This window comes from Microcaecilia unicolor, chromosome 9 (assembly GCF_901765095.1).
Source record: "Microcaecilia unicolor chromosome 9, aMicUni1.1, whole genome shotgun sequence".
NCBI lineage: Eukaryota > Metazoa > Chordata > Amphibia > Gymnophiona > Siphonopidae > Microcaecilia > Microcaecilia unicolor.
In genome coordinates, this window is record NC_044039.1 from 151,030,376 (window position 1) to 151,044,543 (window position 14,168).

Genomic DNA, 14,168 nt, shown 5'->3' on the forward strand with positions numbered 1-14,168 from the left:
CTCTCAATTTCTACTGAAGAGGAAATTCAAGTTGGTTATCCTTTGCTATAGAAGCTTGAGTCATGTCTAGCAAGATTCCTATGAATACCAATTTCTAGACTGGTTCTAGATGTGATGAGATACAGACCCTAGTAACTCCAACATCTGATGGTTGAGCAAACAGATCTTTCTGCCCCCTTTTGAACTGCATGCTTGACCAACAAATCATCCAAATAAGGAAACACATGCATGCTCATTCTGCATAGATGCGGTATCCTCCCTTCTTTGTGATCAGAAAACACTTGGAATAAAATTCCAACCTCTTCCCTGTGGTGAAATGTGCTTGACCACATTGGTATGTAAGCGGCTTTGTAAGTATTTCCTGATGCCTACAGCTTAACCTTGATGCTCTTGGTAGGCAGTGTGGAGGTTGGCCTGCCAAATGAAGATTGTATCCTATCCAGACTATTTTGAGAACCCATCTGTCTGATGTTATAAGGGGCCACATGCTTGCAAAATAAAATTCAGGTAGGTTGTCTGGAATAGAGATGGGAACCGAAGCCATGTTCTTATGGAGGCATTTAAAATCCTGTCCCTTGTTTTGGCTGCAACACAGGTTAGGACTTCTGGGCCCTCTGCTGCCTATGACAAAACTAAGTACCTTGCTGAGACTGGGAGACGTGGGAGGGTGGAGAACACCTACACTTATAGGAGGATTTCTGCTGCATTTCCAGGAGCAGAAGGCCAGGTAGAACTGGGCCTGGAGAGGGCCTTAATGAGTCGCTCTGCTTCTAGATGAGGGAAGAAGCTTCCTGAACTTATCTTCAAAGAGATTCTCTCCACAGTATATCAGCAATCTTTTCCTGCAAATCTGACTTGACAGACTGAGGGTAACAATCCCCATGGCAGATGCTCTTGATGCCATTTCAAAAATATCCTATGTCACTCAGATTATGTATATTCCACACTTCTTCACTTTGGCTACTAACAAGCAGAGTTCTTTGGACTTAACCCCAAAAAAGTGTCTGCAAACTCCATAACATTGCGTACTACAGTTAATTACAAGATGTCGTCCCTGAATCCATTTGTGTTACATTTGCTGATGCTATGGGGGTTCCTTAAGAGGTGACGGGGAACCCAGAACAGATCTACATATGCCTGGATAATTCAGGAACCAGGGTTTCCCGGAGGGTGGGAAAATAGGGTTCAGCTGCCATAGCTGCCAAGAAAACCAGGAAGAAGCACTGTTGTACTGGTCTGTTTAGGTTTTTGTTTTGTTTTTTTAACCAAACTGGTAAATAGGTTGTCTTGTCACTGCTCCAAGTACCCTCAAAATTGCTGGCTGGTCTCCAGCCAGGAGCCACCACACTAGCAGCAGCAGAGGAAGGCTCAGGTATATGCAGCCAGGAGCCCCAAAGGTTACAATGGGGATGGGGGCAGGGCACAGCAAGGAAGGGAGGTATCACAAAACACCTAGCCACCCGCCTGGGGCCACCCCGCAGCCACTTAAGAGTCTATCCCCAGCACAGCTCAGGTCCGCCTGACCCTGCCGCTTGTGCTCTAAACTAGCTTCGACCTCCCACCAACTGGGTCCCAACCGCCTCTGGAAAAACGTCTCCCACTCTCAAGGCGTTCCCCAAATGATTTCTAGGTTACACCCAGTGGTCCCACAGTTCCTAGAAAGCACTCACAGACCCAACACACAAACCACCAGGATTCTTAGTCAGTCTGACAAGCAGAGGCAATAAACTAAAAATATTTAATGTCATGAAAAATTAGAACAATTAACATAAAAGGTGCAATCAGCAAACAAATAAATAATTGAAATAGGATTACTTTTCTAAAACTATATAAACATTTGTTTACTATCTAAATAGTACCTGGGGAGTTCAGGACATATAGCTGCTCTCAGGTTATTAAATATAACTGTTCACAGGGCATCAGCAAACAGATCTTTCTCTCTCTTCTCCCTGGCTAAGACTGGAGAAAAAGCCAGTACATCTTGGCTGAATTTGAGCTCCTAGACCAATCAGAGCCCAGAACAGCAAATTTTAAAAGTAGCTGGCCACATCACTACAGGTTACTTCTCTGTGTGCTAACTAAAGAACAGTCATTTCTCTGTAACGTAAACATGCACCACCTGCTGGCCAAACTAGAGAAAAACACTTCAAGAAATAATAGTTTACAGGCTTAAAACCCAGTGTTTTGTCACAGGAGGGAACTGGACAACTGGGTTTGGTAGCCCAGGCCACCGAATGGTCCAGCCAAAAAAAATAAAAATCCTACACTACTAGGTCTTCTTTGACCAGAGATAGAGCCAATGTGCAAAAGACATTTCACCTACCATCTACTGAAGATTGAGAAATACCGACTAGATAGCAGTTGCACCAGATACTTATACAACAATGTCACTAAGTAGTGGTTCTCAGTCTCCACTGGCTGGCAAGAGAGCCAACATCTATGCATCTGGACTGGTCTGGAAAGACGATAAGGAAGAGATTCCACAATTCAATAAATCTCTACAAGATTCCAGCAAGTGCTGTTAAAACAAAAAAAAAAAAACACACCTCATGCCTTCGAGGTAATTCCATTAGATGCATCTCAGTACAGTGGGCAGAATTGAAGTAAAGACGAGCGCAGCGCTTCCTGCAGCCCATGTACAGCTGTCGAGGAGATGATAGGGTCTCACACGTTACTCAGACTGCCTACTGGCAGACAATTGTGCTCAAGACATCAAAACCCAACTACCTCACATTGCAGATGAAGGATCCCTGAGGCAAGGTAAGTGCAGTTGTGGCTCTTTAAAAAAAAAAAAAAAAAAAAAAAAAGAGGTCCTAATGCCTCAGGTGGCGTCAGCAGACCAGTTCCCATGAGTGCTGTATTTCTGAACTGTGGTCCCACTGGAGTTTCACAAAGCCTCGTGAAACACTGCTGCAAAGCATAGGAAGCACCTTATGCTTCATGGCATTGAGACCTGTGGGTACTGTGTCCGAGCCCCTAGGGTGTACTCTTTAAGAGTGAGCCAGCAGGTACCACCTAGGCTAGTGCCCTTAGAACATGAAGGAGTCCTTTCTTCTCAGAGAACAACCTGTGGATATTTTGTGCGAGTCTCTAGAATATGTCAGCTGTTTTATGTGCCAATTCAAGACTCCTCAGGGTTAGTGCTTTAATAAAAATTTATAGTTCATATTCTGTGAAGTTGAGAAATAAGGATTGAGATTAAGATCTATTCCTGCATTGCCAAGCAGAGGAAGTAAGGAGGAGGGAGCACTTACGGGACTTTAGGAAAGCAGACCCGACACCATCAGGGTCACCATGTGTGTAGCCGATTATATCCTGCCTGTCAATGAAGAACAATCCTACTAATAAAAGGAACATGTTGGGGTAGAGGGAGATTCAATATTGCACACACTAGGGTAGATCTTGTTATTTCTAGCCCTCACACATCTCCTGGACAAGGATCTTTAAAAAGATATTAAAGGCTCAGGTACATGGGGATAAAAGCATTTGAATCATGACAACAACTAAATGTCTAATACAAACATAGCTTAAGGAGGCTGTCAATTTGAACTTAACTTCCCGAGGTAGAGAGCTCTACCATGGTCCATTTGTTTTTACCTGTGGTGACACTGCAGTTTGTTCAGTGGCTTTGCCTTGCACTGAAGGCCCTCCTGAAAAATAGCATCTGCTTTCTTGTTGTTTCCTCGAGCTTCATACTCCTCTGCCCAGGTAATATAGAGTGAAGCCAGTGATGTGCCAATCCCCTGGCTGTGCAAGTAACTGTACAAGTCCAAAGGCTCACTGCAGATGTTCTTCTGCAAATCAACCCAAGACAACATTCAGAAGTACTACTTTCACAGGAATAACCAAGAATGAGAAAAGAGCCGTCTTAGAATAGCTCATGGCTTTATTCAGAACATACAACTTAGGCCATATTTAATAAAACATTGTGCTTGGAACTAAACAACTAGACATCTTCAAACATACATATCCCTAGCTTAGAGTTTCAAAAAAGCTTTACATACACCAAATGGTTGCACACAGAGACCATTTCACTAATCACTGTACTTTAAAATGCATATCACACAGCAGTACAGGAGGGGGGGGGGGGGGGGGCGGAAGAGTACTTATGGAGGCTCAAGTAGTTCTCAAAACGTTTTTCAAGTTTGGCACCTAGGAGAAATAAGGTCCGTGTTAAAGATGCTGCTGAACATAAATTCTTAAGGCCTCGTCCAGAAGAACACAAAATTGCCTGCCTGGAACAGACTATGGGCCTATTTAAGCATGGATGTTAAATAGGCCCTTCCTTAGCGTCCCTCCGGACTGGCCCAGAATGTGACTAATGGGTTGTGTACTCCTTCCAGCAGGTGGAGACTGAGAAAAAAAACTGTGACTCTAGCAAGCCAATAAAAGCCCTTGCCAGCTAGAGAAACATCCAGTAATCTCAGTCTCCAGCAGGTGGTAAGCCCTTCAGTCTCAGTCTGTTCTTTCTATTCTCTAGTTCTTTTCTCTCTTTTAAAGTTCTTTGATTGTTTGTTTTATAGTGGTTTCCCTGTGCATTAAAAAAAAACAACCCTGCTCTTTAGAGGCAGAGGTCTGTGGGGGTCTCTTAGTGCCTCGGGGGTGTTACACTCAGAAGGCCAAGTCCCTCCCCCCATATCCTGATTACTGTGGGTGCTGGCTAGTTGGGTCTGCCAGCATTCTTTATTTTTAAAAGTAATAAAAGATTTACCTCAAGCTCCTCAAGGGGGGAGCTTTAGAGGTGGGGAGAGGCAGCTACTTGGGGAAAAAAAAAAAAAGAAGGCCTCCCGGTCTGCTGTCTCTGTTTTTGGTCAGTATTAACAAGCAGGGCAGCTCCTTAGTGGTTCACGTCTTGTTTTCGGAGCAATCAGCTGTTTGGCGATCAGCTGGTTTTTTTCCTTCGCGATGTCGAAAAAACTCCGCCGCTGATCTGTCTGTCAGCAGTGGGGTCTGGGTGCGGCTGGTGTATGTCGGTACTGCACCGCTGTGGAGGAACAGGGTGCAGGAGCCGGTAATTTGTCGGTGCTGTTGGGGGGGGGGCGATTCCGCCGTTTTGACGGAGGTCGTGTCTCCCTCTCCCCCGGTGCCGATTCTGGCGGGAAACACCGCCATTTTGGATACTACACCGTCTGTTGCTTCTCAGGCCTCTCTTGCTGCTGGGCCTGTACCTGCTTTACAAAATACAGTTTTGCCAGCGGGGGAAGGAGGTTTTTCTTCTGAACAAGGCTGCGCCTGTGGACCCTCAGGGGAGACAGTCTATGGAGGGGGCATCTGTGGCTAAAAAGCGGTTTTAGGTTTCCTGTACCAGTGATTTCACAGTGAGAATCCTCAAAGGTAACTTTAAAACCATACAAGAACATAAGACCTTTGAAGTCAGAATGGTTGAATATTTTAACACCCAACAGAAAGGACTTAACAAGGATCTGGGGTTCCTAGCCCATTATAAACCATAAAGCTGTATGTCTCTGTTGATCACCCTCCCCTCACCTATCCACACCCACCCTGTTAGAATATCAATGATATGCTTTGATGTCCCCATGCATACTTCCTACCCACCCCCCTCCTCCCACCCTGTCAGACTGTCATAGTAATGCTTGAATGTTTTCACTTATATACACTGTCAGCTAGCACATTTGCTTATTTCCGATCTGAGGAAGAAGGGCAACCTTCGAAAGCTAATCAAGAAATGTATTAAGTTATGTCCAATAAAAAAGGTATCATCTTATTTTCTTTTCCATGTTTTATTTTGTTTGATTTCTATTGATAACCTTAAGAGTGGACTAACACGGCTACCACACTCCTCTACTTAAGGTTTCCTGAAGAAACAGAGCAGGATTTGGGGTTTTTTCTCATGACCAGGACCATGCCATCCTTAGAAGAGGCATCTTTTCTTGAGGAGCAGTTTTCTGAGGAGCTGGAGCAGACAGCAGAAGGTGAGGAATCTCTTCCTGTGGGAGAGGATCCTTCAGTGGTAAGGATTTTTCATAAAGATGATCTTCAGGAGCTTATTTCTCAGGTTTCTTCTACTTTGCGTTTTGATGATCAGGATCTTCAGGTGTCAGAGCCCAGAAAGGTGGATTTGCTGGTCAAGGGTATCCGCAGAGCAGGTAAGTCCTTTCCTATGCATCAAGATATTAGGGATATTATTCAGGCTCAGTGGGAGATTCCTGATTCTGGTTTTCAGCTTGCTAGGTCTATGGTTAGGCTTTATCCGGTTCCTGACTCAGATAAAGACCTTTTACATCCCCCTATAGTGGATGCGGTAGTTTCCGCGATTACCAAGCGAAACACTGTCCCGATAGATGGTGGTACGGCTCTGCGAGATCCCCAGGATCGCCTTATTGAATCTTTGTTAAAGAATTCCTTTGATGTTTCAGCTCTGGCAGTGCAGGGTGAAATTTGTGGGTCCTTAGTAGCGAGAGCCTGTTTCCGCTGCTATTGATAATGAAGTAGCTAAGCTGGAAATGGGTTCAGCCCTTTTGGCAGATGCTCTTTATGATTTGCTTCGGGCTTCTTCCAAGTCTATGGCTCTTTCTGTGGCGGCTCGTCGTACGCTTTGGCTGCGTGGTTGGTCGGTGGATGCAGCCTCTAAGTCTAAGCTTAGTAAGTTTCCCTTTAAGGGCTCCTTTCTGTTTGGAGAAGAATTAGACAAGCTGGTGCATAGCCTGGGTGAGGCTAAGGTTCTGAGGTTGCCGGAGAATCGTCCGAGAGGGTCTGGTCATGGCAATTTCTCAGCTCATGGTAGAGGCCGTGATTTTCGTCAATTTCGGCCAGGCAGAGTTTTTCAGGGACATCGCTCCAGATTTTTCCAAAGGACTCAGTCCTTTCATGGAGGTCATAGAGGAGATCGAGAGGCAGGAAGTTCCCTTTCCTCCTCCTTCCGTTCTCAGCAATGAAGGTTTGCGGGCCCAGCCTCTAGTCCAAGTGGGCGCTCGATTGACACAGTTTCAAGGGAGGTGGGCCCAGATTACTTCAGACCAGTGGGTTTTAGAGGTTATTCAAGACAGGTACGCATTAGAGTTCGCTCACCCTTTGTCAGATGCTTTCCTAGAATCGCCTTGCTGTTCTCGCATCAAAGCCCGAGTCGTCAGGGATACTCTCAGCAGACTTCTGGATCTTCGAGCCATTTGTCCGGTCCCTTTGGCGGAGCAGCATCAAGGCCGTTACTCCATTTACTTTCTGGTGCCCAAAAAGGAGGGCTCCTTCCGCCCAATTTTGGATCTCAAGGCAGTCAATTGAGCTCTCAAGGTGCCCTCCTTTTGTATGGAAACTTTGTGATCCATCATTGTTGCGGTTCGGTCCAGGGAGTATCTCACTTCTCTCGATCATACAGAAGCCTATTTCCACAGTCCTATTCGTCCTGCACATCAACGTTTCTTTCGTTTTGCAGTGCTGGGTCACCATTTTCAGTTTCGGGCTCTTCCCTTCGGACTTGCGACTGCTCCTCGTACGTTTACCATGGTAGTTGTAGCTGCGGTTCTCAGAATGGAAGGCATTTTAGTCCATCCTTACCTGGACAATTGGTTGATCTGGGCAAAGTCTTACAATGAGAGTGTTCAGGTGACAGCTCGGGTGGTAGAATTCTTACAGTCCCTAGGCTGGGTGGTCAATGTGCAAAAGAGCCATCTTCAGCCTACTCAGAGTATCTGGGAGTTCTGTTCGACACAAAGCAAGGTCACGTGTTTCTTCCGCCAGCCCGGATCCTCAAGTTGCAGACTCAGATTCGTCAGTTCTTGCAGTATCCCTGTCCGTCAGCAAGGAGTTATCTTCAGGTTTTGGGATCCATGGCGGCATCAATCGAGGCGGTTCCGTGGGCCAGGGCTCACATGAGAATTCTCCAGCGGTCCCTTCTGTCCAGGTGGTTGTCCCAAACGGATTCTCTTCATCAAAGATTGCCGCTCTCGCTCCAAGTGAAGACCAGTCTGCTATGGTGCATTCGAGAGGCCAATGTGACCAAAGATATGCCTCTAGATCAGCCCAGCTGGACTGTGGTGACGACAGATGCCAGTCTCTAGGGCTGAGCTGTCAGGGGCAGTTTGCTCAGGGTCTCCGGTCGCATCAGGAGATGTTATTCTCCATCAACCTGTTAGAGACCAGAGCAATTCGTCTGGCGCTCCAGAAGTTTCTTCCTGTTCTGAGCAGCCAGGCAGTCCGAGTGATGTCAGACAATGCCACCACGGTAGCTTATATCAATCAGCAAGGAAGGACGAGGAGTTTGTTGCTGGAGCGAGAGGCGTCGCTGCTGCTTCAGTGGGCGGAGATTCATCTGGAAGCGTTATCAGCGGCTCACGTGGCAGGGGTGCTAAATATTCAGGCGGATTTTTTCAGTCGCCACTGGCTCGATCCCGGAGAGTGGTCGCTAAGCGAACTGGCGTTTTGGCAACCGGTCGAACGTTGGGGGTCTCCCAGGATGGATCTGTTTGCCTCCGCCGGCAATGCAAAACATCCTCGGTACTTCAGTCATCGCAAGGATTCCAAAGCGCAGGGAGTGGATGCTCTTCTTCAATCCTGACCAGCCGGTCTAATGTATGCTTTTCCTCCATGGCCTCTGATAGGGCATCTTCTGCAGAAGGTCGAGACCCACAGGGGACGTCTGATTTTGGTGGCATCTTCCCTTCAGGCTTCCTGTCATGCGAGATCTGTTGTCGCAGAGTCCGGTCGTTCATCCGGATCGATTGTCTTACAGCCTGGCTCTTGAGAGGGCTAAGCTAATTAAGAAAGGTTATTCCGCTCAGGTCATTCTACTATGCTTCGCTCTCATCGTCGTTCTACCTCTTTGAATTATGTGCGCACTTGGAGGAGGACTGGTGTAAGGAGTTTAGCCAGTCTCCTTTTAGGGCTTCGATTCCGCAAATTTTGGATTTTTTGCAGCGGGGCTTTGATAAAGGCCTTGCTTTGGCTTCTCTTAAGGTGCAGATTGCGGCTTTGTCATGTTTTCATGGTCGTATCCAAGGGAGGTCTCTAGCTAGTCATCCGGATGTGGTGCGTTTTTTTGAGGGTGGTTAATCTCCTTCGTTCCCCCTCCCAAAGTTCTTTTCCTCGTTGGGATCTGAATTTGGTGCTCACGGTTCTTACTAAGCCTCCCTTCGAGACTTTGTCATCCTGTACTCTGAAGGACATTATTATTATTATTAGCATTTGTATAGCGCTACCAGACACACGCAGCGCTGAACACCTGATACAAAGAGACAGTCCCTGCTCAAAAGACATGACTCTGAAGACAGTATTTTCGGTGGCCGTTGCTTTGGCTAGGCGAGTTTCAGAGTTGCAGGCGTTGTCATGTAGATCACCGTTCTTGGAGTTCTGTTCTGATCGTGTAGTGTTGCGGCTAGTTCCTTCCTTTCTCCCCAAGGTAGTATCTCGGTTTCATGTTTCTCAGCCGGTGGTATTGCCTGTGTTAGGTTCTTTCTCCGGCTCAGAGGAGCAGCGGCAATTGAAGTGTTTGGATGTCAAACGGGTGTTCAAACACTATATTAAGTCTACTGATGACATTCAGCGATCCGATTGGAGGTGTGCGCAAAGTGTATATGGCCTCTAAGCCCACTATTTCTCAACGGCTTAAAGAAATGATTGCATCAGCTTATCTTCTTTCTGGGAAACCTGTTCCAGAGCATGTTAAGGCTCACTGTACAAGGGGTCAGGCAGCCTCTTGGGCAAAGCGTTGTCTGGTGCCTCCAGAAGACATTTGTAGGGCGGCGACCTGGTCGTCTTTGCATTCTTTTTCTAAGCACTACCATTTAGACGTCCTCAGTCGTCGACAGGTTGCTTTTGGAGCGCACGTGTTTTGTCAGCGGGTCTGTTAGGGTCCCTCCAATAATTTCACTGTTTTGTTACTTCCCGTCAGTCACATTTGGGGCCGGGCCGGAGGGTAAAATTAGGCCTTAACTGCTAATTTGCTTTCCTTTAGTCCCTCCGGACCAGCCCAGATCCCTCCCTTAAGGTATCTGTGGTTTCAGAAGTTAACAGTTCTTTATTGGAGCTGTGTTGCTAGTTTATTTCTCTATTAAAATATATAAATAAAAGAAATGTTCTGGTTTACTAAATGTCCTGTTTGAAGGACCATGATATGTTTGCAGGCACTCACTCTTTGTTGGCAATGTGCTGGTGGCTGCTCAAGTTTTTGGATGAACAGGTTATGTATTTCTTCTATGGCTTTACTTCTGCTTTGGTACTTTATTACTGGATCTTTCTCTAGCTGGCAAGGGCTCTTATTGGCTCGCTAGAGTCACAGTTTTTTTCTCAGTCTCCACCTGCTGGAAGGCGTACACAACCCATCAGTCTCATTCTGGGCCGGTCCGGAGGGACTAAAGGAAAGCAAATTAGCAGGTACGCCTAATTTACCCATAGTCTGTACCAGGCAGGCAGTTTTGTGTTCTTCTGGAGGAGACCTTAAGAATTTATGTTAAGCATCATGGTCCTTATTTCTCCTAGGTGCCAAACTTTGAAAATTTGTTCCAGTAAGCAGCAGGTACTTAAGGAAATATTCAAGAAACAGACATGTAGAGTTTCCCACCGATCATCATTACAGTCCCAATTTCAGCAGTCATAGCTTTGGGATGTAGGGCATACTTTAAGGAAGGGCACACAATGAGGTCACTTTCTCCATCTTTAGTGCAAGCAAACCAGAAGTGCTGCATGGCTACCAAGAACCCCCCCCCCCCCCCCTCCTTTGTGTGTTGGTTGTGGGAAAACACACAATCCATTCCAGAGTCAGCTCTGTAGGAATGACAGCATGACTTATGTTAAACAGCCTGTGACTGAACTCTCATCAATAAATGCATCTCATTGCTTTTTCAACCCACAATACCCTGTGGAAGTTTCACAAACACACTGCACAAAAAAACAAAACCACCCACTTCTAAACCATCTTATGTTCTATCCCTAAAGGATCAAAAGAATGTCTTTAGTTCTCTTAAAAGTGAGATTCTGGTACACAAAGCATACCTATTGGTGCTCCAACTGCAGCAGTGCCAATAAGGAAACATTAGTAGCCTACTGCTATAAAGGAAGACTTATGAGGTGTGTGCATCCATCCCAAATAATTTGTTTAGCATTCTGGCTAAACCTAATTGTCAGGATATACCAGGGAATCCAAGGGATCCCAACAGGGATACTTTTTTCTTGGTCCACTTATACAAATGTATGCACAACTCAGTTCAGTATAGAGCTTTTGCCTATTTCATGCTGCTTAGTGAGAATTAAATCCCTAATTCAGTCTAAAGAAAATGCAAAATTGCATGTGAAAAAAAGCAAAATTCAACCAGTAGTTTTCATTATTAGCTGCAAATTTCATTGTTTGACAAAGCTCCACACTGTCTGACCCTTGAAGCTGAATATGCTTTTAGAATTATACCTTCTGATGTGAGGAGGCAAAACAGAAGAAAAGGGGTTTGGAAGCCGAAGAGGACTGGATTGAACTGAATTGATTTGCGGGCGTTGAAGCTCATATTGATGTTCTGTAGTACTAGTGACTCAGGCAAAGACTGGAGTAAATTTAGCATTGTCTTCTCCATCCTGTGGGTTCTATGCAAATATCAAAAAGCTGAATAGTTTTATGGATCATGTATCTAATCAGCCAAACCCATTTTACCCCTGTCTAATTCTCTTCTGTACTCACAAATTTAAGCCATAAGTTGAGATACCGAGGATCTTCATAATATCTCTTTTCTAGATGAAACACTTTCACAGCACGTTCTAAGAGCAGAGAAAGATTGCTCTCCTTTCCACCCTGAGGGAACGTCTGCTCAGTCCAACTGATATACCTGGAAAAGTTAAGCAATACAACAAAGATCAGAAAAGCAAATTTTGGAAAACCCACTGTCCGAAATTAGTACTACCCATAAGGCAATGCTGCATGCTGAATTTGATTTTCAGACCAGATCTTCCATTCCTCAGCCCAGATGTAACTAAATATACTAGACGCAGTCTCAATGCCCATGGTGGAAGGAGTGCCAATCATTATGTAATGGCAACGCCTAGTGACTGGACTAAAGGGATAGAGGATTTGCTCACTAGTGTTATTTGTTTGTGGAGGAATACAAGGAAGAAAGAGCACACACACCTGTCCCAGACATCCAATGGATCCTCTCCAGAGTAAAATCGAATTTCCCATTCAAATGCCCTGTAAGAGAATGGATTTGAAGTGCAAGTACAACTGAACTACAGATAGAAACCACTAATCCTAAAACAGTTTGCTCTGACTCTCTCAGGTGAACATTATGTTATTCTTCTAGAACTGGGGCAGGCTCCATCATGCTATGAAATCCACTAGAATGAGAATGCACCATTTTATTAGAACCAACAAACTCTTTCTATGGAACAAGAATGTGTAAGAAATAAAGAGATAGAGTTAAAAAAAAAAAATTCCAAGTCAAATTTTACCACTCATTCTTGTGAGCCATCAGAAGAGTAAGATCTATTATATAAACGCTTTATTCTCACCGAACATTAAGATTTTCCATAATGCAAGTAGAAATGCCACAAAAAAAAGTCAAGGGAAAATTAGTTCATACCTGTTAATTTTCTTTCGCAAAAGATCAATCCAGAGACTTATGGGTTATGTCCATCTACCAGCAGGTGGAGACAGAGAGGACATCAGAGCTCATCCATATAGAACCCCGGCAGCAGCCTCACTTCCAGTATTGTAGATACCCAAGCAATGAAGAACACGAACAAGGAGAGAGGAATCTCCTGCCTCTAAACATAACAAAAACATAGAAACAAAGACCACAGCAATAAAGAAATCCTGCGAACCCCAGAGCCACAGACCACCACACAGCCGTGCACTGCAAAGGGTAGAACATCGCGCCAAAAGCATGAGGTGAACAGTCACAAATCTGTGGCCAAAGCATGGAACCCACATCCAAAAAGGTTTCTTCCAGCGTGCATAATGCCATTATATCCATTTCCCCCTCCCCCCACTTTAGAAAGGAGAAAGACAAACAACAAAAGAGATTGAGAAAACACCACCAAGGGAGGGTCTCTGGATTGATCTTTCGAGACTAATGGGAAAAAAAAAATCAACAGATATAAACTAGTTTTTCCTTCCATAGAGTCCCTCAAATAAAACCAGAGACTTGTGGGATGTAACAAAGTAGTTCACAAGGGCGAGACCGAACCAGCCCAGCCTGCAGCATGGCCACGCCAAACGCCGCATCCTGCCAAGCTGCCTTAGCCAGATGGTAATATCACACAAAGGTATGTAGCAAGGCCCATGTCACCGACCTACAGATCTCATCCACCAACATTGCATGGGACTCCACAAAGGACGTCTCCCGTGCTCAGATAATGAGGATACATACCTGTAGCAGGTATTCTCTGAGGACAGCAGGCTGATTATTCTCACAATTGGGTCGTCGTCTGCGACGGCCCAAGAGACCGGTAAAATCTTGAAAGCAAGCAAAGGAGTCTCTCGAACGCTCCGTCGCGCGAGCAGAACGCACCGCACATGTACAAACGGCTTCCCGCCCACGACAAGAGTGTAAGTCCCTCAGTTTAATAAAAAGCAAACCAGAAACTAGAACAACTCCAAGGGGAGGAGGGTGGGTTTGTGAGAATAATCAGCCTGCTGTCCTCGGAGAATACCTGCTACAGGTATGTATTCTCATTTTCTCTGAGGACAAATTGTCACAGTTGGGGTATCCCTAGCTCCCAGGCTCACTCAAAACAATGAACATTGGTCAATTGGGCCTCGCAAAGGCGAGTATATAACAGAGATTGACCTGAAAAGAAACACAACTACGTGAGAGTGCAGCCTGAAACAGAACAGAAATGGGCCTAGGAGGGTGGAGTTGGATTCTAAACCCCAAACAGATTCTGCAGCACCGACTGCCGCGTCGGGTATCCTGCTGAAGGCAGTAGTGAGATGTAAATGTGTGGACTGAAGACCACGTTGCAGCCCTGCAAATCTCTTCAATAAAGGCTGACTTCAAGTGAGCCACTGACGCAGCCATGGCTCTAACATTGTGAGCCGTGACATAGCCCTCCAGAGTCAGCCCAGCTTGGGCGTAAGTGAAGGAAATGCAGCCCACCAGCCAATTATAGATTGTACGTTTTCTGATGGTGACTTCCCTCCTGTTGGGATTAAAAGAAACAAACAACTGGGCGGACTGTCGATAGGGCTTTGTCCGCTCCACGTAAAAGGCCAATGCTCTCTTACAGTCCAAGGT

At 45.5% G+C, this 14,168-nt stretch overlaps 1 protein-coding gene across 1 annotated transcript in view; it reads right to left on the reverse strand.

Annotated features, from left to right (window-relative positions):
• BUB1B (BUB1 mitotic checkpoint serine/threonine kinase B) overlaps positions 1-14,168 on the reverse strand; it is a 236,482-nt gene that overhangs the window by 210,420 nt on the left and 11,894 nt on the right. The window contains exons 3-5 of the mRNA XM_030213704.1: positions 12,062-12,121; positions 11,618-11,762; positions 3,598-3,794 (exon numbers count right to left, since the gene is read on the reverse strand). Coding sequence (XP_030069564.1) covers positions 3,598-3,794; positions 11,618-11,762; positions 12,062-12,121 — 402 coding nt within the window. The remainder of the gene's footprint in view (positions 1-3,597; positions 3,795-11,617; positions 11,763-12,061; positions 12,122-14,168) is intronic.